The sequence below is a fragment of the Mus pahari genome, chromosome 5 (assembly GCF_900095145.1).
Source record: "Mus pahari chromosome 5, PAHARI_EIJ_v1.1, whole genome shotgun sequence".
Lineage (NCBI taxonomy): Eukaryota > Metazoa > Chordata > Mammalia > Rodentia > Muridae > Mus > Mus pahari.
This window is the reverse complement of record NC_034594.1, coordinates 164,527,475-164,545,141: the sequence shown is the minus strand read 5'-3', so window position 1 is coordinate 164,545,141 and position 17,667 is coordinate 164,527,475. Positions and strand designations below refer to the sequence as shown.

The following is a 17,667-nucleotide window of genomic DNA, read 5'->3' as shown; positions in this document are numbered from 1 at the left end:
CCTGGTCTACAGAGTGAGTTCCAGGACAGCCAGGAACTATGCAGAGAAACCCTGTCTCGAAAAACCAAAAAAAAAAAAAAAAAAAAAAAAAAAAACCAAGAGGAAGGGTTTATTCTGGATCATGGATCAGGGCATATCGTGGCAGGAAGGCCTGGTGGGCAGAGTGCCCCATCACAGTGGCTCCATCACTGTGGGGTCTGAGGGGCTATTACATCGAGTTGGCATTTGGGAAGCAGCAGAGAGTGTGGGCTAGAACTAACACTGGACTGTGACCCACAGAGCCTGTTCTCCGGAGACTCACTCTCATCTAAGGCTCCATGACCTCCTCAAACAGCCACCAGCCGGGAGCTAAGAGTACAAATTCCTGAGCCCGTGGAATTCACACTCAGCCTATAACACCCACTGTGGTCTCTGCCCTGAAGATCTTATAGAAAGCTGTAATAGGCTATTTACTTGCAAAATAACATGCAGCTATTTTGGCATGGACATTTAGAAGAACTTTAAGAGATTATGACATTTAGGCGATGCTTTGAAGAAAGGTAGAATTTTGACAGACAAAATCGAGGATGTAGAACCATTAGCACAGGAATGAATGGGAGCAAAGAGCTAGGGAATGGCTGCCCTAGTTTGATGGTCACCGCTGTGATAAACACTACAAACAAAAGCAACTTGGGGAGGGAAGGATTTATTTAGCATCCACACCACATTACAGCCCATCACTGAGAGAAGAAATTGGAGACAGGAGCAGAGGCTGAGATCCTGGAGGACACAGCTTGCTCATCTGGCTTTCTTATACAACCCAGCACTTGCCCAGGGGTGCTCTGCCTGCAGTGAGATGGGCCCTCCCCATGTCAATCAGCCATCATGAAAATGCCTGACAGACATATGCACAGACAGATCCGATGGAGCCAACACCTCAACCGAGGTTCCCTCTGTCCAGGTAACTCGAGTTTGTGTCAAGTTGACACAATCCAACCAGTACAGGGTTGAATGGAACATGAGATCAGTGAGGCTGAGAGACTCAGGGCAGGAAAGTGGAGTGGGCCTGGTCTCACCTTCCTCTGGTGGCCAACCCCCTAGTGCAGATCTCTAGCCACTCATGTGAGAACTAGTAGGCTGGGGGATGCTTCAGTGGGTAAAGCATTTTCAGTACAAGTGTGGAGATCGCAGTTCAAATCCCCAGAGCCCATGTAAAGCCCAAACTTTAGTGCACATCTATAGTGCCATGCTCCAGTGAGGAGATGGAAAGCAGAGACAGAAACATCCCTGGAGGCTCACAGTCTAGGTAGCCTGGCATTGCCAGTGGAAATAATGAAGGAATGTTGTCTTAAACAAGGTAGGACATAAGGACCAACAGAAGGTTTTTCATATGCATACTGAAGCATGTGCATAGCTAAGCAGAGAGGGAAGGAGTAATGGAGACAGGGGCAGGGGAAGAGGGAGAGAAGAAGAGAGACAGAGAGAGAAGGAAGAGAGAAAGAGAAAGGAGAGAGAAAGGGGAGAGGGATAAAGAGGGAGAGGAAGAGAGGGTGAGGGAGGGAAGGACAGAAAGAAAGGAGAGACAGAAAAGGATGGAGGGAGGGGAAGAGAAGACAGGTAGAGGAAGAGAGAAGGGTAGAGAGGGAGGGAGAGGAAAGGAGAGAGACAGGAAAGGAGGGAGGGAGGGACATACTAGAGCTGGAAGCCAGTTGCTAGCTTCTATATGCCTATTAAAACCACAGTGGGGTAATGACAAAAAGAGAGACCAAAGATGCAGGTGTGTATTTGTGGGCTGAGCACACAGGGAGCTGAGCTGGGTCTTTTCTCTGTCAGTACGTTCTGTAGAACTTAACGTTCCCCTCCTGCCATCTTGAAATCAACCCTGGTTCTCATGGTGGGTGAGAGGCCATGTTCTTTCCTAGACAGGCTGAGTTGGCAGCACTGACGGTGGATGGTGTCCTGTGTCAGGGCTACTGAAGTACGCTGAATAACAGAGGCAGCTCTGGGCAGCGCAGGGCTTCTGTTGGGTTTTTGCTTCCTACCTGCATTCTTTTTACTGAGAACTCAAAGTTCCAAATCCACAGAGAACAAATCTGACAGCAGCCTGAGCTTCAGTAGGGATCCAACCCTTTGAACTGATGCTACATCATCAATTCAGTTTCCAGAATACAGTACAGGAAGGCCTTGTACTATTAGTGACATATTAATTCAGCTACTTTCCAAGGTGGCATTTATGAAACACGAGCAATCTGTCGAAGGTCGTTGCTGGGGATGCAGAGGGTGTGAGGCATTCTTTCTGATCTGAAGCAGTTTGTGATCTAGTTGGATGGCTGTGTGCATGCCTAACTGTGGGCTAATGTTCAAGTCACAGAACATACTGCAGTCAGAGGAGGCAGCTGGCTGTGCAGCTGCCCTTTAACTCCTTGCAAGTTTTCACTGAAGCAACTCCATGTTCCTCAAGACCACCCTGACCCCATGTTAAAAATGCAGTGTCTGCTACCTCAACATTTATAAGCACCCCTTCCCTCCCCTGGGGTGCGTTCTTGTTGCTTTTCTTCTTTGCTGCTCCAGTGGCTGAATCACCATCTCAGTCAAAGCTTCCTAGCTGAAAACAATGGCTTCCTTCCTGTCAACCATTATGTCCCTTAATGGGCTCAGTTAGGTAGTTCTGGGTTCTCTCTTATGGTGTAGCCAGACACTAGCTGAGCCTGTAAGTTGTCTGCAGGACCAAGTGTGCAGAATGTCCAGGATGGTTCTCACCCAACTGAGGCTGATTGTTGTCTGGGAACTTAGCAGGTGCTGCCCACCAGAACATCTTCACGTTGTCTCTCTATATGAGCCACACTTTGTGTAGTGTGGAAATTGGGTTCTCATGAATGAACATTCTAAGAGACAGGAAATGGAATGGACCAGGCCATTAACAGCTGTTTACATTAAAGGCTGTAACTAGATGTGAAACAGTACCAAGCAGATTTTAGTTACTACAACAAAATACCAGAGTCAGTCTACTTAAAAGTGGAAGGGCTTGTTTTGCTTCAGTCTATGGCTGCGTGGTCCCATGATATTTGGGTCCATGTTGAGGGAGCACATGGCAGAGAAAGTTGCTGAGTTCATGGTGACTGGGAAATGAGAGAATGAGAGAACATGTTAGAAAAAAATGAGAGCAGAATGAAGAGAGCAAGAGAGTGGAAGAAAGAGAAAGGCAGAAGGGGAGGCTCTGGGATATCAATATCCCTTGACTAGAGTATGCCCCAATGATCTAACTTCCTCCCTTCTAGAGTACACTAACTCCCTCCGTTCTAGAGTGTGTCCCAATGACCTAACTTTTTCTTTTCTAGATTATGCCCTAATGACCTAACTTACTCCCTTTTAGAGTATGCTCAAATGACCTAACTTACTTCCTTCTAGATTATGCTCCAATGACCTAAATTACTCCCTTCCATAGTACGCCCCAATGGCCTAACTTTCTCTCTTCTGGATTATCCCCTAATGACTGAACTTCCTTCTAAATTATGCTCCAATGACCTAACTTCCTCCCTTATAGATTCTGCCTCCAATGACCTAACTTCCTTCCTTCTAGATTATACTCCAATGACGTAATTTCCTCTCATCTCTTAAAAGTACAACCACCTACCAGCAATGCTACCAGCTGGCAACTAACCCTTTAAAATACTTTAGGGGCACATATCTTACCACTGATGGGTGAGAGGCAAGGTCACATCACAGAAGAGCATATTGGGGGAGCTGTTGTTACCCTTGTTGGGAAATACTGTGTGCCATACTTCCTTTACCTTCCATGCAGAATTAACTTTCCTGTCATTTCCTGTTGATTGTTGGTAGTTGTAGCCCCTAGAAAGGCGTGAGCACCCATTCGTGTGCACTAAGCACCTAGAACCAGGCTTGGCACATGAGCACACAATATGAAGTAGGTGTTCTGAGCCACCATGTTCAGATTGTTTCCTGTTCTGGTGCTGTGAGTTCTAGTACTGCTCTGTTTTATTGTCCTCTAGTGCTCCACAGGCAGGTACCTCGATTCCATACCCCTGTGTTTCTTGGAGTGCAGTAGGGAATTGGTGCTCAGTAAAAATGCTAAATGAATAAGACAAGGTCAACTGGAGCTGGGCTCTGAAGGATAAATGGGATTTTGCTGAGAAGAGGAGGGGCAGGGCAGAAGGAAAGGACAAGTGAGGCTGTAATGAAACTGGCTGTGGGGTTTCAGAGTCTGGCCTGACCTGAGTTGACCTCTAGTCTGCAGCCCAGACTCCTCTGCATGCTTGCTGAATATGCAAATGTCAAGTGTACAATCCAATGTATAGATTTTAAAAAGAAAATGAGTAAGACTAGAGAAAAATCAATAACTCTTGCTGAGATAATATCTTAAATACAAGCGTAGTAATGATACAAGTGTTAACATACATTCAGATTCTGTATTTTTGAACTCGCTGAGAACTTATTCAGTTTATATATTCTAATTTGCAGGGAAAGTTCTACAATTTGCATTCAAATGTTTCTTTCCTGCCAGTTGTATGTCCAAGGGAATCTGGCAGAATTCTTCAGTTCGACCTGAAGCCTTGGACTAAATCTTCGAGGGAAGGCTAAGTTTTTGGTCAAGGGGAAGGAAGCAGGTGTGCCATTCGCTTGGTTCCTGTGAACCCCGAGTGTGGTGGCAGAGGGTCAATCCACAGGTGCAAACATGACTGTTCAAAATTTAACAGAATGTTTGCAAACCTAATGCTATAAAAAGCACCATGCCCTTTCCCTTGTAAGTTTCTCAGCCAGTCAGTGAAATGTCAAGGAACCGTCTAGTTCACCCTTTCATACATTTAAAACTTTCCTCGTATGTTTGCATATGTGCACACCTTGTATGTTGAAAGGGGGTCTCTCACTTGATCCCAGGACTCACTGGCTCACCTACTTACTGTAGCTAACCAACTTGACTTGGAGATCCATCTTCTGGGGATCTATCTCCATGTCCTGAGTGCCTTCAGTTGCAAGCATTCATGGGGTGCTGAGGCTACAAATTCAGGCATTCATGCCTGCATAGTGAGCACTTTACTGAGCCACCATCCTGGTCCCATGCATCTTTACTTTGCTTTAGATAGGTTCTCATTAGGCAGATCTCGGTGGTCTGGAACTTGCTATGTAAACTAGGCTGTCCTTAATCTCATAGACACCCACCTGCCTCTTCCTCTGCCTCCTGAGTACTGGGGTTCAGGGTGTGTACCATCAATCCTCCCCCCTCCCCGCCCTCCTCCCCATACAGCTTGTGTTGCCTGGTTATGAATACATGTGGCTCATATTTTTCATCCGTACTGGAGCAAAAGGAAACCCCAATTATCTCCAGTTAGATCTGGCCACAGTTATATTAAACGCCCACACAGAATCCTTTCTTTATCCCTGTTATTTATGAAAAGTACCAATCAAAGATGAGATTTTGCGCAGACGACCATGACGACGACTCTGAGAATCTGATTTTGATTCCTAAGCCTCAGAAACAGTGTCAGAAATGAAGTCAGGACTGGAGACACGAAACATCCCTCCTCCTGAGCTGGCCTCCTGTTAAAAGGGTCCAGAACAGTCCCCTGCTTCCTGCCTCCAAAAGCCATGGATGACCTTGAATTAAGCGTTCCTGAGAAACCACCCTACCTGGTGCTACCATCCCAGACACCCAGAGGCCCTGGGGGGCGCTAAGATGAGCCAGTAAGTGGTAGGGAGATGGAAGAGAGAAAGAAGCAGAAAGGTGTGTGCCCACTGAAGAGAGGCAGAACTGGAGGCTCAGAACTGGAGACTCGAGGGTGGTGGGGAACAACCTGATGTGAGACCCAGTGATGCCATCTGAAGCCATGGTGAGGTCCTGGCCTCTGCTGCTGCCAAGGGCCATGTCATGGTTTGTGGCCTGGAGTGGGAATTTATTATTACCAAAGGCCTTGTAGAAGTTCCTGGTCTGGGCTGCTGCCTGGGGCCATGCTGAGGGCCATGTAGAGCTGGCCCCACCCCTCACCAGCTGCAGCACATGTGAGAGCAGCCCCAAATCTTGCCAGGGAAGCACAGTTGTATTGGCCCTGGTGGCATGAGTGCAGGAGAGCTGACCCCCAAGGGCAAGCCAGTAAGAGAGCTGGACCTGCCCATTGCTGGCTAGGGAGCTCTGGTGAGCTGGCTCTGCCCTTTGCCAGGGCAGTGCTGGAGAGCTGTTGGGAATAGGGGAGCTATCAGGCAGATCAATTCAGCTACCACCCAGGCCAGATCCAAGGCTTTGAGTTGGCCCACCCCAACATCTGCTCCATCTATGAACTGCTGGAGCACTTGAAGGGGCTGGCCCTGCAGACCCAAGGCTTTGAGATCTCTTAGCACAGGGCACCAACAGGATATCTGGCAGGAGTCCCAGTGAGGATCCAGTACTGATGGTGTAGCAGAAGCCAGAGACCTTGAAACAGACCAACGACTCATTGCAATGAACATTTGCAAGTCAAGCTGCCGTTTGGGCAAAGGGTGTGTGCACTGTGTGACACACCATGACTGAACTGTAGCTCTCATAGTGAGATTTTTGTTTGTTTTCTTTTGGGGAGGAGGTGTTGTAACTAGCCTTGGGGCTAATTATATTTGATGTTAATTCCGTTCTCCTGTGAGGGGCTTCGAACAAGGAATGAGTCAGCATTCAGGTGATTTCCTGTAAACGTGCTTCCCACCTTAATTGGTAAAATAAAGGAGAGCTAATGATTGGGTAGATAAAGGGAAGGTGGAGTGGAAGGTTGAGAGAGAGAAGGAGAAAATGGAAGAGGGAGAGGACACAGAGGAGGAGGAAGAAGAAAATTGGAGCAGAAGCACATGGCCTGTAGAAACCGCAAGTTCTAAGGGGTCTTATAAATGGGAAAGATGGTAGTGTAGCAGTAGATCTGCCCAATTTAGGTGCACAGCATGTATTCATATTAACCGAGTTGTGTTTTCATTTCCGGGGCATATTTGGGTTGCAGATTTACCACTACAGGGAGGTTGCAAGGATGGAAGGTAGATATGGAGTGATGGGGAGATGAGTGGGATTGGGGTGCAATATGTGACTTCACAAAGAATCAATAAAGAGTTAAAAAAAAGCAAGGTGGAGCCATCAAGATGGCTAATGGATAAAGACACTTGCTATCTAACCCAGTGACCTGAGTTTAATTCCAGAAAACTGACTCCTGCAAGTTGCTTTCTGACCTCCATGTACATACACAGACACACATACATACAAATGAATAAATAAGTGTAAAACAAACCCTACAAGGATGGTGCATGAGAAAAGACATTCAAGGTTAACCTGAAATGGACATACATGCACTCGAGCGCACACACACACACACACACACACACACACACACACGAAAACTCACTCTCATACACACTCATACCCGCATACACACACTCTCATAATCACACACACTCATACTCACACACACTCACACACACATACACTCACAATACCCTCTCACACACTTACATAGACACACTCTCACACTCATACATACTCTCACACACATACTTACACACACAAACACTCACACACATACACTCACACATTCCACATAGTCACACACACATACACTCTCTCACACACACTTACACATTCACACACACACACATGCACTCACACACACAGACATTCACATACACTCCCACACAGGTGCTTGATAAGAAAGGAATGAATGAATAAGTACACACAAGACTCTGTAGTGACTCTTGGTGTCTCATAATTGGGAAGAAAGCTGAATGGGACTTGCATGCGACACAAGACTCAAGAGGTGCCCATGGATACTCCATGGAAACAACACACAACCCCAGAAAAGACTTGGGGTGCTGGGTTTCCACCTTCCTTGAGCTTCCTGGAGGACCACTTCAGACTGTCCACCTGCTTTAAAAGCTAATATGGCTGGAAGCCCCAGAGAGACCGTGACAGCCTGTTCATGTGGCATTTAGAATATTTTCTGTTGCACAGAAGATACTACAGAATGTTTGGTGCGGCTGACCAGCTGTCTTTTAAAGGACAAGCACAGCCCACAGAGGCACTGGTAGCAGATGTCAGTGCTGACCTCATTGTTACAGGAGGATCTTAGGAATGTCGCCTCAGTGGGGTATGCGGTCTAACAGCAGTCTTGCACCTCATGGAAAGCAAGCCACTTTTTTTTGTTTTGTTTTGTTTTGTTTTTTTGAGACAGGGTTTCTCTGTGTAGCCCTGGCTGTCCTGGAACTCACTTTGTAGACCAGGCTGGCCTTGGACTCAGAAATCCGCCTGCCTCTGCCTCCCAAGTGCTGGGATTAAAGGCGTGCACCACCACCGCTCAGCCAGCGCAAGCCACTCTTAAAGTCACAGAATACACAAAAGTCACAGATCAAGAGGTTTCCTGTATATGTTTCTGGGGACATCAGGAAGTCAGGTTATATCAAACCAGAAAAATCTCTGTTGTGGTCTCAGACGCCATCTGATGGCAGTGTTAGTTTTTTAGGAAGTGGTGGTCTGACAAGTTATATCCCCCACATTTTACGGCGGTGGACAATGAATGGATACTTCTGGGACTGTGGTATAGTAAAGCAAACTGACTCTGGATCAGCAGCCTTCTACGTCTCCAACGGCTCTGCCCCAGCTGACCGTTGGGTCTTGTAGAGTCTTTAGTATAGATACGGCTTGTGTTCTGTGACTTCAGCTCAAGGCGGGAACATTGATTTTCTATAAGATGGAGTAATGCCCCGCTGGATGGATCCACCACAACTTGACCCCATTGGGCGATCTCATTACTTGCTGTCTTAGTTACCTCTCTGCTGCTGTGATAAAACACCACGAGCAAGACACCATATGGAAGAAAGAGTTTACATGGGTTTATGGTTCCAGAAGGCCAGAGTCATTGATGCAGGGGACAGTGTGGCAGTGGGAGGCAATGGCCACGGAGCAGGAAGCTGAGTACTCACATCTTGGGACACAAGCAAGAAACAGAATGAACCAGAAGGAAAGGGCTCTTCACTCTCAAACCGACTGCATTGGAAGACTTCCCCCAGTGAGGTTGCACACCCTAACCTTCCCCAAACAGGACCAACTAGGGACCAAGTGCCAATGCCCGAGACTGTGGAAGGGGAGGAGACTGGTGGAGAAGCAGGGCAGTCCCAGGAGCCTTCTGTCTTACACTGCAGTGGCTGATGGGTCCCCTTGCTTTGCAGGAGGACTGGCACTGGCCCAAGTGCTCTTCTTCTATGTGAAGTACCTGGTGCTCTTCGGTGCCCCGGCTCTGCTCATGCGCCTGGATGGACTCACACCACCACCCCTTCCCCGCTGCGTGAGCACCATGTTCAGTTTTACCGGGATGTGGAGGTCAGTCTCATGGTTTGTTTAAGTCTTTGCGTGTGCGTGTGTGTGGGTGTGTGTGTGTGTGTGTGTGTGTGTGTGGTGGGCTTGACTGGCTTTGGAGGGTTTGGCTACTGTTCTTGCCCTTCACTGAAACACGTTTGGAACTACATATCCTTTATCCTGCTAATATGATGGCAGTCTTTGCTTTCTGACCCTCAAAGTTGTCAGGCTACGGAAGTTAAGTGAGGTAAGAGAGACTGTTTGAAAAGAAGTCACTAGATATGTACTCACTGATAAGNGGATATTAGCCCAGAAACTTGGAATATCCAAGACACATTATGGAAAACAGAAGAAAATCAAGAAGGATGACCATTTGTGGATACTTCATTCCTCCTTAGAATAAGGAATATAACTCTCATNAAAGGTTATAGGTACAGAGACAAAATTTAGAGCTAAGATGAAAGGATGGACTATCCAGAGAGTACCCCATTCGGGAGTCCATCCCATCATCAGCCACCAAACCTAGATACTAATGCTCATGCCAGCAAGATACTGCTGAAGGGACCCTGATATTGCGGCCTCTTGTGAGGCTATGCCAGTGCCTGGTAAACACCGAAATGGATGCTCACAGCCAGCTACTGGATGGAACACAGGGTCCCCAATGGAGGAACTAGAGAAAGTACCCAAGTACCTGAAGGGGGCTGCAACCCTGTAGGTGGAACAACAACAGGAACTAACCAGTACCCCCGGGGTTTGTGTTTCTAGCTGCACATGTAGCAGAAGATGACCTAATCGGCCATCAGTGGGAATAGAGGCTCCTTGGTCTTCCAAACTCTATATGACCTAGCACAAGGCAAGGCCTGGGCCAAGTAGTGGGAGTGGGTGGGTAGGGGAACAGAGGTGGGGGGAGGGGTATGGGAAACTTTCGGGATAGCATTTGAAATGTAAATAAAGAAAATAATAATAAAAAAAAAAAAAAAAGAGAGAGAGAGACTGTTTGCCCCCCCCCCCCTCACAGGACTATGCCAGGAGTGGTTTCTTACTAGGGACAATATATTAGTCACTTGTGTCATGGCTGTGATAAAAGACCCTGACCAAAGCAATTTATGGGAAAAGGCTTAATTTCATCTCACTGAGTGTAAAGTCCATCATGGCAGGAAGTCCTAGGGGTGGGAGCTTGGGAGGGAGCTGGTCACATTATTTCTGCAACTATGAAGCAGACAGCAGTGCATGCTGTACTTAGCTGGCTCTTTTCTTTTTATGCAATCCAGGATCCAACCCAAGGAATGGAGCCACCTATTTTTAGAGTGGGTCTTCCCACCCCAGTTAGCTTATTGAAGATAGTGTGCCTGCAGGCTCATCTCCTAGATGAACCTGGATATGGTCAAGTTGACAAACGTCACCACAGACATGCTGCGAGGTCCTCCTTACTCTGCTTTCTTTGAAGATGACTGTGTGAGTCACACAGACGAGGCAAGCCACAGCCAATGTTTCCAGACGTCAGCCCTCAATGTGTGTTATTCGTGTGCGAGGTTTTGGGCGATGGCTCGTGACTGACCTTTCTCTTGAGTTTTCTCACTGTTTCTGATTTTGTCCCACAAACTTAAGATTGGCCTGGAATTTTTTTCCCTAAAGATCCCACAAGTCCCTTGTCATTTCTGATAGCTGTTTTCCAAAAGAACTTGTTTGCTTCGATGTTTTTCTGAGCATGTCTGGTGTGTAGCAAGGGTCAGGATTGCTTCTGTAATTGCAGACCCCCTCCTGGAGGAAGCTCAGGGCTGTGGGGGTTGGAAGAGGGGGCACTGACTCAGCAAGCGGTTGTCGGTGCCTACTTAAAACTTGCTCTTTGGCCCCTTGCTTGTTTCTCTTTAGTTCTGGCCTTGCTCAGAGTTGTAGACATGAGACCCAAGACAGAACGTAGTAGGTGAATGTAGTGAATGTCACCGTATCTAGAGGAGCTCTTCTGCAGGACCCAGGCAGCATGCACTGTAGCTGTGTGGGCACGTGGGAATCACCTGGCTTTTTTATGCACAGTTTAGTTGAGTTCCAGCTTGCTTTATGGGGTTTCTTCTAGTTATTGAAGGACTGTCAGGCAGTTCCCTTGCATTTCCTTCATTGTTTAATCAAGCTCCAGGCTGGCTTTTTTAATGGCAGGTCTGGGGAATGCTGGCAAAGGGGCTCTTCTCAGGGCTGGGAAGTAGCTTTTGTTAAGATGAACCTCACGGGAAGCTGTTTTAATATGACTGGCTCAGAAAGGTCACTTCCTCAGCCAATGGTGGGACCAGGGGTGATTTGGGAACATGTCACAGGCATCTGGTGGGAAGCCTGCATGACTCCTCTGCCTCTCTGTTGTGACCATCTGCACTAATGTACTTGGAAAGGACATTTCCTGGGGGCTTCTGCAGGGTCAGCTGGAGTGGTAACCATGGTGACCAGGGTAGTTTCCTTGTCCATAGGTCACTGATTGCCACAAAGTCACTATGTTTCATAGAGTGAAACAGAATGGCTGTCTTTTTTTGTTTTATTTAATCAAAAATTAAGAATTTTTTTTTTTTGTTTTAAGGCTGTGTGTGTTTGTGTCTGTCTGTCTGTCTGTGTATAGTTATGTGTACAAGAGTGCAGGTGCCCTTGGAGGCAAGAAGATACCTGGTACTGGATAGAGTGAGGCTGGACTTACAGATAGTTGTGACCTATGTGGTGTGAGTACTGGGAACCAAATTTGTGTCCTCTTGAAGAGCAATCTGCACTTTGAACTGATGAGCCATCTCTTCAGATCCCTTATTTAACTTATTTTTGTCCAAGAAAGATCTTCAATTTATGTAAGCCACAAATATGGAGAAAACATTGTCATCATCAGAACAGATAGTTGCTTGGTGGAGGCTCCAATGTGTGACTCCTCAGAGGAATGAGGATCTGAAAGGCATGCACTTGGCAAGGACAACCAACCGATGAATAGATTCTCCTCTAGGGCTGCCTCGGGCTCCCATTCTAACTTCTGTAGCATGCAAGACTGGGAAGTTCCTTGGGTTTTTGTAGGCTTATTGACTTAAGCAAATGTTCATGTGTATATATGTGCCTATATGAATTTATGCGCTCTGTGTGCATGCTGATGACCAAAGAGGCCAGGGGTGGGGGAGGGGCACCGGATCCCTGGGACTGGAGTTACTGGTGTCTGTAACCTCTTGGTGTGCAAGCTGCTTGATGTGGGTTCTGGGACCTGAACCTGGCTCCTCCTGTAGAGGTGCTCTTACCTACAGGGTCTGCCCAGTCCTGTGTTTGGTTTTTGTTGTTTTGTTATTGAGACAAGGTGTTACTATGTAGCCTACTCTGGTTTTGAAATCTGCTTCCTAATTGGCAGGCAACAAGTTTCTTCCCAGTGTGCTAACTATACTTAGAAGTGCTGCTTCTTTTCATGTTAAACAGTCAGATTTCAGAATCCAAGTGAGCATCTGAGCCATGGTGTCCAGGGCAAGTCTCAGGAGAGGCTTTTTAATTGAAAAAGAACAAAGCTGCTGATTATCTTTGTGCCATTTGCAGAATGTCCCTCACTGGGAGGTTTTCAGTGTTGTGTGTTGGTGTGCACATATGTCTGGTGTATTTGTATGTTTGTGTAGTATATGTGTACGTATACATGTGCATGTCTGTGTAGTGTATGCACATGTGAGTATACATGTGTGTTCACTTATGTGGAGGACAGAGGTAAATGTCGGTTGTCTTCCCTAACTGCTCTCCATCACTGATTGGCTAGACGGGCTGACTAGCCAGCTCTGGGGATCTGCCTGCCTCTGCCTCCCATGTATTACAGTTGCAGACATACATGACCATACCCAGCTTTGTTCTGTGGGTGCTGGGGTTGCAGGACAATCAAATGCAGATTGTCCTGCCTGTGTGGCTTTCCCCACCTAGCCAGCTCTCCAGAACTGGCTTACAGTGTTCTGTGTTCCCTGTCTGAGTCTATTAAAGGAAGGCAAGTTGTGAAGTTGTGATGTCTGGTATCCAACTTCACTCTGATGTTTCTGGGCTGCAGCCCAAGACTGTCTCCTGATTCCTGAGTCTAAGAAGAATTTAGTCAGGAGCAGAGCAGAAAGCTGGTGGGGCACATGTTTGTCAGACCATGACAGAGCAGAGAGGTCTATAACAATCTCTCAGAGGTTACTGAGTGACCCTCAACCCTCTGGAAGTAGATGCTGAATGAGGTTTAGAACCAGCAATGAGACGGTTATCAGTGCAACACCTTATATGACTAACAGGAGATTGGCTAACCACATCATCTTTCGGTGCATTTCTCATTGAAGGACCCTGATGCTGTCATCCTGCAGGGCCATTGGATTCTGAGCTTTGTGTCATAGGACAGCCAACTCTGGCCATTGGCAGACAGGATGGTTTAAATTGTCCATGAAGAATTGCTGCTCCCCGACGACTCACCCCTACAGTTGGGCTCTGATGGCTCTATTCACTCCTATCTATGGGTTCCCTCCTTCATGGATCCTGTTGAAATATTTGCAAAAATACATTGCAAAGCTCTAAGGAGCAGCTGTATTCCCATGGTGTGAGTTTTCTGTGGTTCTCTGGAGCTGAGAAATTGAAATCTCTATGGTTTATATCTAGGTTTCATGCTTTAATTTAGAAGAGCTGAGATCTCTAATGAGTATCTTTTGCCAAGAGCCATTAAGGACGGTGTTGCGTGTCTGAGGTTCCACATTAACATTCTGATTGTGTCCTGTGATGTGATTTCTAGCTATGGAGGCGAAGTGTGTGAAGTGTTAGGATTCCCCACTGTGGTTGGTGAGTTATGGGTCAATTTCAGTTATCTCTAGAATCTGAGTCAGCTTGCCCTCCACACTGCTTGAATTATGATGCTTTCCGGACTCTGCGGGCAAATTCAGGCATCATCCGTTATCCCAGAGGAATTCAGGTAGTGGTTAGTGGGGGCTGGATTTTAATGTGTGAGTTCATCTTTAGGCTTTGGAGGAGGAAGAGGCGGGGCCTGAGCCCTATTCTCTCAGTGGGGCATCAATTTTCCACATGGTAGGCCATTAGAAGAATTTAGTTCTCTAGGTGGGGTGCTGGCTCTTCTGTGAAGTGGATGATGAACCCACTGATGAGCTGTTGGGTCTTCAAGCCTCCTACCTTTGAATAATGCTTAGTCCGCAGTCGTAGGGCAGGTGGCAGGCATGGAGTTGGTGAGATGTATGCCATGGTCTCCCAGCATCGCTTTGTTTGTAAAACAAAGACTAGGTGGACCTGAAGAGGCAAAGGTGGAACAGAATGTGTTCACAAAGGCTCACCCCATCCAGAGGGACCCTGGTCTCCAAGAGCTTGCTCTTCACCAGCCATAAAGTTGTTTCTTTCTCTGGGCCAATTATTCTGTCTCTAAAAGGAGGACTTGTCCCTTCGGATAATGTGATGACTTATGGAAATGAGCATATAGAAGGCCCCCAGGAAGTGATAACTTTTTTACTTTTTTAGAGGGAGCTGTTGTTGTAAGCCTGACAAAGCCAGAGGTGACCTGGAGTCTACCTCCTGCTGGGCCAGACCCTGCAACCGTGAGTGCTGAAGGGGCTGGCTAAGCAAAGACTCCATCCAGCTGGGAACCAGAGAAGCCATGATTCAGCAGTGTGGGCAGAGCATGATCCCACAGATGCTTATGTCCTTGTTCACCAGCCCAGCCACATGGGAGAGGGATGGCTACCAGTGTCCCACCGCATTCTGCTACTCATGTGATTTGTCAACTTAGTGGCCTCAGTCCACCTTTGGGCTGATCTCAGCGCTTGCTTTGACAGGCTGCTGTGAGGGTTAATGGAGACCAGACCCTCAGGTAGTGGGCTCAGGACAAACATTCATGAAAATATTAGCTCAGTGTCATCGGTACAGATAGGGTCAAGTTTAGACTCTGTCTATGCTTTTTACTTTTCCAGTGAAGAAAGCCTGCAAGGGTGAGTGATTGCAGGTGTGGAGGGCAGGTGGAAGATGCGGATTTCAAATGGAAGCACTGTGATCCAGGGTCTGCCCAGGCATTGGTTATTATTATTAATGGACAAATTTGCAACAGTGTTATTATTAATGAACACATTTGCAGCGGTGTTCAGTCATGGACACTGTGCCTCACCTTTCTAGCTTCGTTCACTGAACTCTTCTCTCTCTCATCCTCACTCACCAGACTCGGTAAACTCATTTTCTTTCTTCATTTTTAAAACCCCTCTCTCTTTTTGTCTGAACACAAACTTCCATAGATCAAAGTGGGAAGGAAATGCAGTTGAACACCATTTTGTTTTGCTTCCTGGTTTGTTTGGCTTTGAAGGCTGCCCTTTCTATTTCCCTTGTGTGGAAGAGTTTTTGGTATCTCTACAAGCTCCACAGTTGACTGAAGGCTTCTAGAGTAAGAAGCCGTGTGACACAGAGAACACCAGGCGTACTGGTTGGTTTTGTGTGTCAACTTGACAGGAGCTGGAGTTATCATAGAGAAAGGAACCTTCCTTGAAGAAATGCTTCCATGAGATCCAGCTGTGAGGCATTTTCTCAATTAGTGATCAAGAGGGGAGGGCCCAGTCCATTGTGGGTGGTGCCATCCCTGGGCTGGTTGTCCTGGGTTCTATAAGAAAACAAGCTGAGCAAGTCAGGGGAAGCAAGCCAGTAAGTAGCACCTCTTCATGGCCTCTGTATCAGCTCCTGCCTCCAAGTTCCTGTCCTGTGTGAGTTCCTGTCCTGACTTCCTTTGGTGATGAACAGCAATGTGTAAGTGTACACTGAATATACCCCTTCCTCCCCAATTTGCTTCTTGGTCATGATGTTTTGCACAGGAATACAAACCTTAACTAAAACACCAGGTGTTCTTCATGTGGAGGGCATTGGTCCCCAGTCTTATGAGTCACCAGAGTATGGAGTTTGGGGACATGGGCAGGAACCCAATCCACATGGGACTGCCTGAGCATGTGTTCTGATTGCCCTCAGGAAATCCATGCTGAATGGATGGATGTGAAATGTCTCTCACATGTGCATGTGTTTGAACACTTGGTCTTAGGCTGATGACAATGCTTTGGGAGGTGGGGCCTACCTGGAGGAAGCAGGGGTTCCTTCTCTGGAGGCTGTCCTCATGTTTATAGCTGTCCCTGCTTCCTGTGCAATACTGACTCCCTATAAGCCATGTGAACAAACAATCTCATATTCCTATTGTGGCAGACATGAGCTGTTTTCTCTAGCTCTCCTTGTTGCCGTGCTTCCTTGCCATGATGGGTTCTAGCCCTTCAAGCAGTGTGAACCCAATCAAACCGTTCTTCCCTTCCTTTCCTTCTGGTCACAGAGACAAAGCAAGTGGGCTCAGCAGATCATGAACTTCTAAAATTCTGATCACCGGGACTGAGAAGCAAAAATGCCAGCATTTTGCTGTGGTGTGTAACTAGTCTTTCTGTGTGTACTGTGACCCATGCCTGTGATACATATCATGTATGACTGCTGTCCACACTCAGCCTGCCTCATCTCCTGGTGTGTAACTGGTCCTTCTGTGTGTGGTGTGACCCACCCCTGAAGGATGGGATACACACCGTGCTTGACCGTTGTCAATACTCAACCTTCCTCATCTGATTTCCCTCATCAGGTGCTCACGTGGCATGTCAAAATATTATGTCTACCTTCAGTTTTCTTGAGAATGAATGCACTATGCAGGGAGTCTAGAAGGAGGAGTGCATACACCTGCTTTAATTACAGTTCTCATTTCACCAGACATTATACTATGCCACAGATAGTAGGTGAGGGAGGGAGTTGCCAGCTCAAAGGAAGAAAAGACTTTCCATTCAGACTCTGTATAAGAGAGGAGTCTGACAGCTGCTCGTCTTTGGGGTTGAGATTTTTCTAAGGCAAGTGCTGAGAAAAAAAAAATCTAATTCTCTTCCAAGTGAAGATAAGCAAACCTGATATAGGGTTGGGAGTAAAACTCTTCTACTAATACTGTGGAAACAGCCAGCTTCTGGCAATGATAACAGCAATGGTGGCAAAGGTGTAGCTCGTGTTCTGCTAAGACAGTTGCAAACACTTTCACCTGAGTTATAATCTCCCTCTCTATCTGTCTCTAGTGATGTGGGACAGAAACACACTTTTCTGCAGACTAGAGTGTGAGGCTGTGACACACTTTTCTGCAGACTATAAAGTGTGAGGCTGTGACACACTTTTTCTGCAGACTATAGAGTGTGAGGCTGTGACACACTTTTGTGCAGACTAGAGTGTGAGGCTGTGACACACTTTTGTGCAGACTAGAGTGTGAGGCTGTGACACACTTTTCTGCAGACTAGAGTGAGGCTGTGACACACTTTTGTGCAGACTAGAGTGTGAGGCTGTGACACACTTTTCTGCAGACTATAGAGTGTGAGGCTGTGACACACTTT

General features: G+C 46.9%; 1 protein-coding gene across 2 annotated transcripts in view; it reads left to right on the top strand.

Annotated features, from left to right (window-relative positions):
- Positions 1-17,667, top strand: part of Hhat (hedgehog acyltransferase) — a 256,294-nt gene that overhangs the window by 66,158 nt on the left and 172,469 nt on the right. For both annotated transcript variants that reach the window (XM_021198909.1, XM_029538880.1), the window contains one exon: positions 9,163-9,313. In XM_021198909.1, coding sequence (XP_021054568.1) covers positions 9,163-9,313 — 151 coding nt within the window. The remainder of the gene's footprint in view (positions 1-9,162; positions 9,314-17,667) is intronic.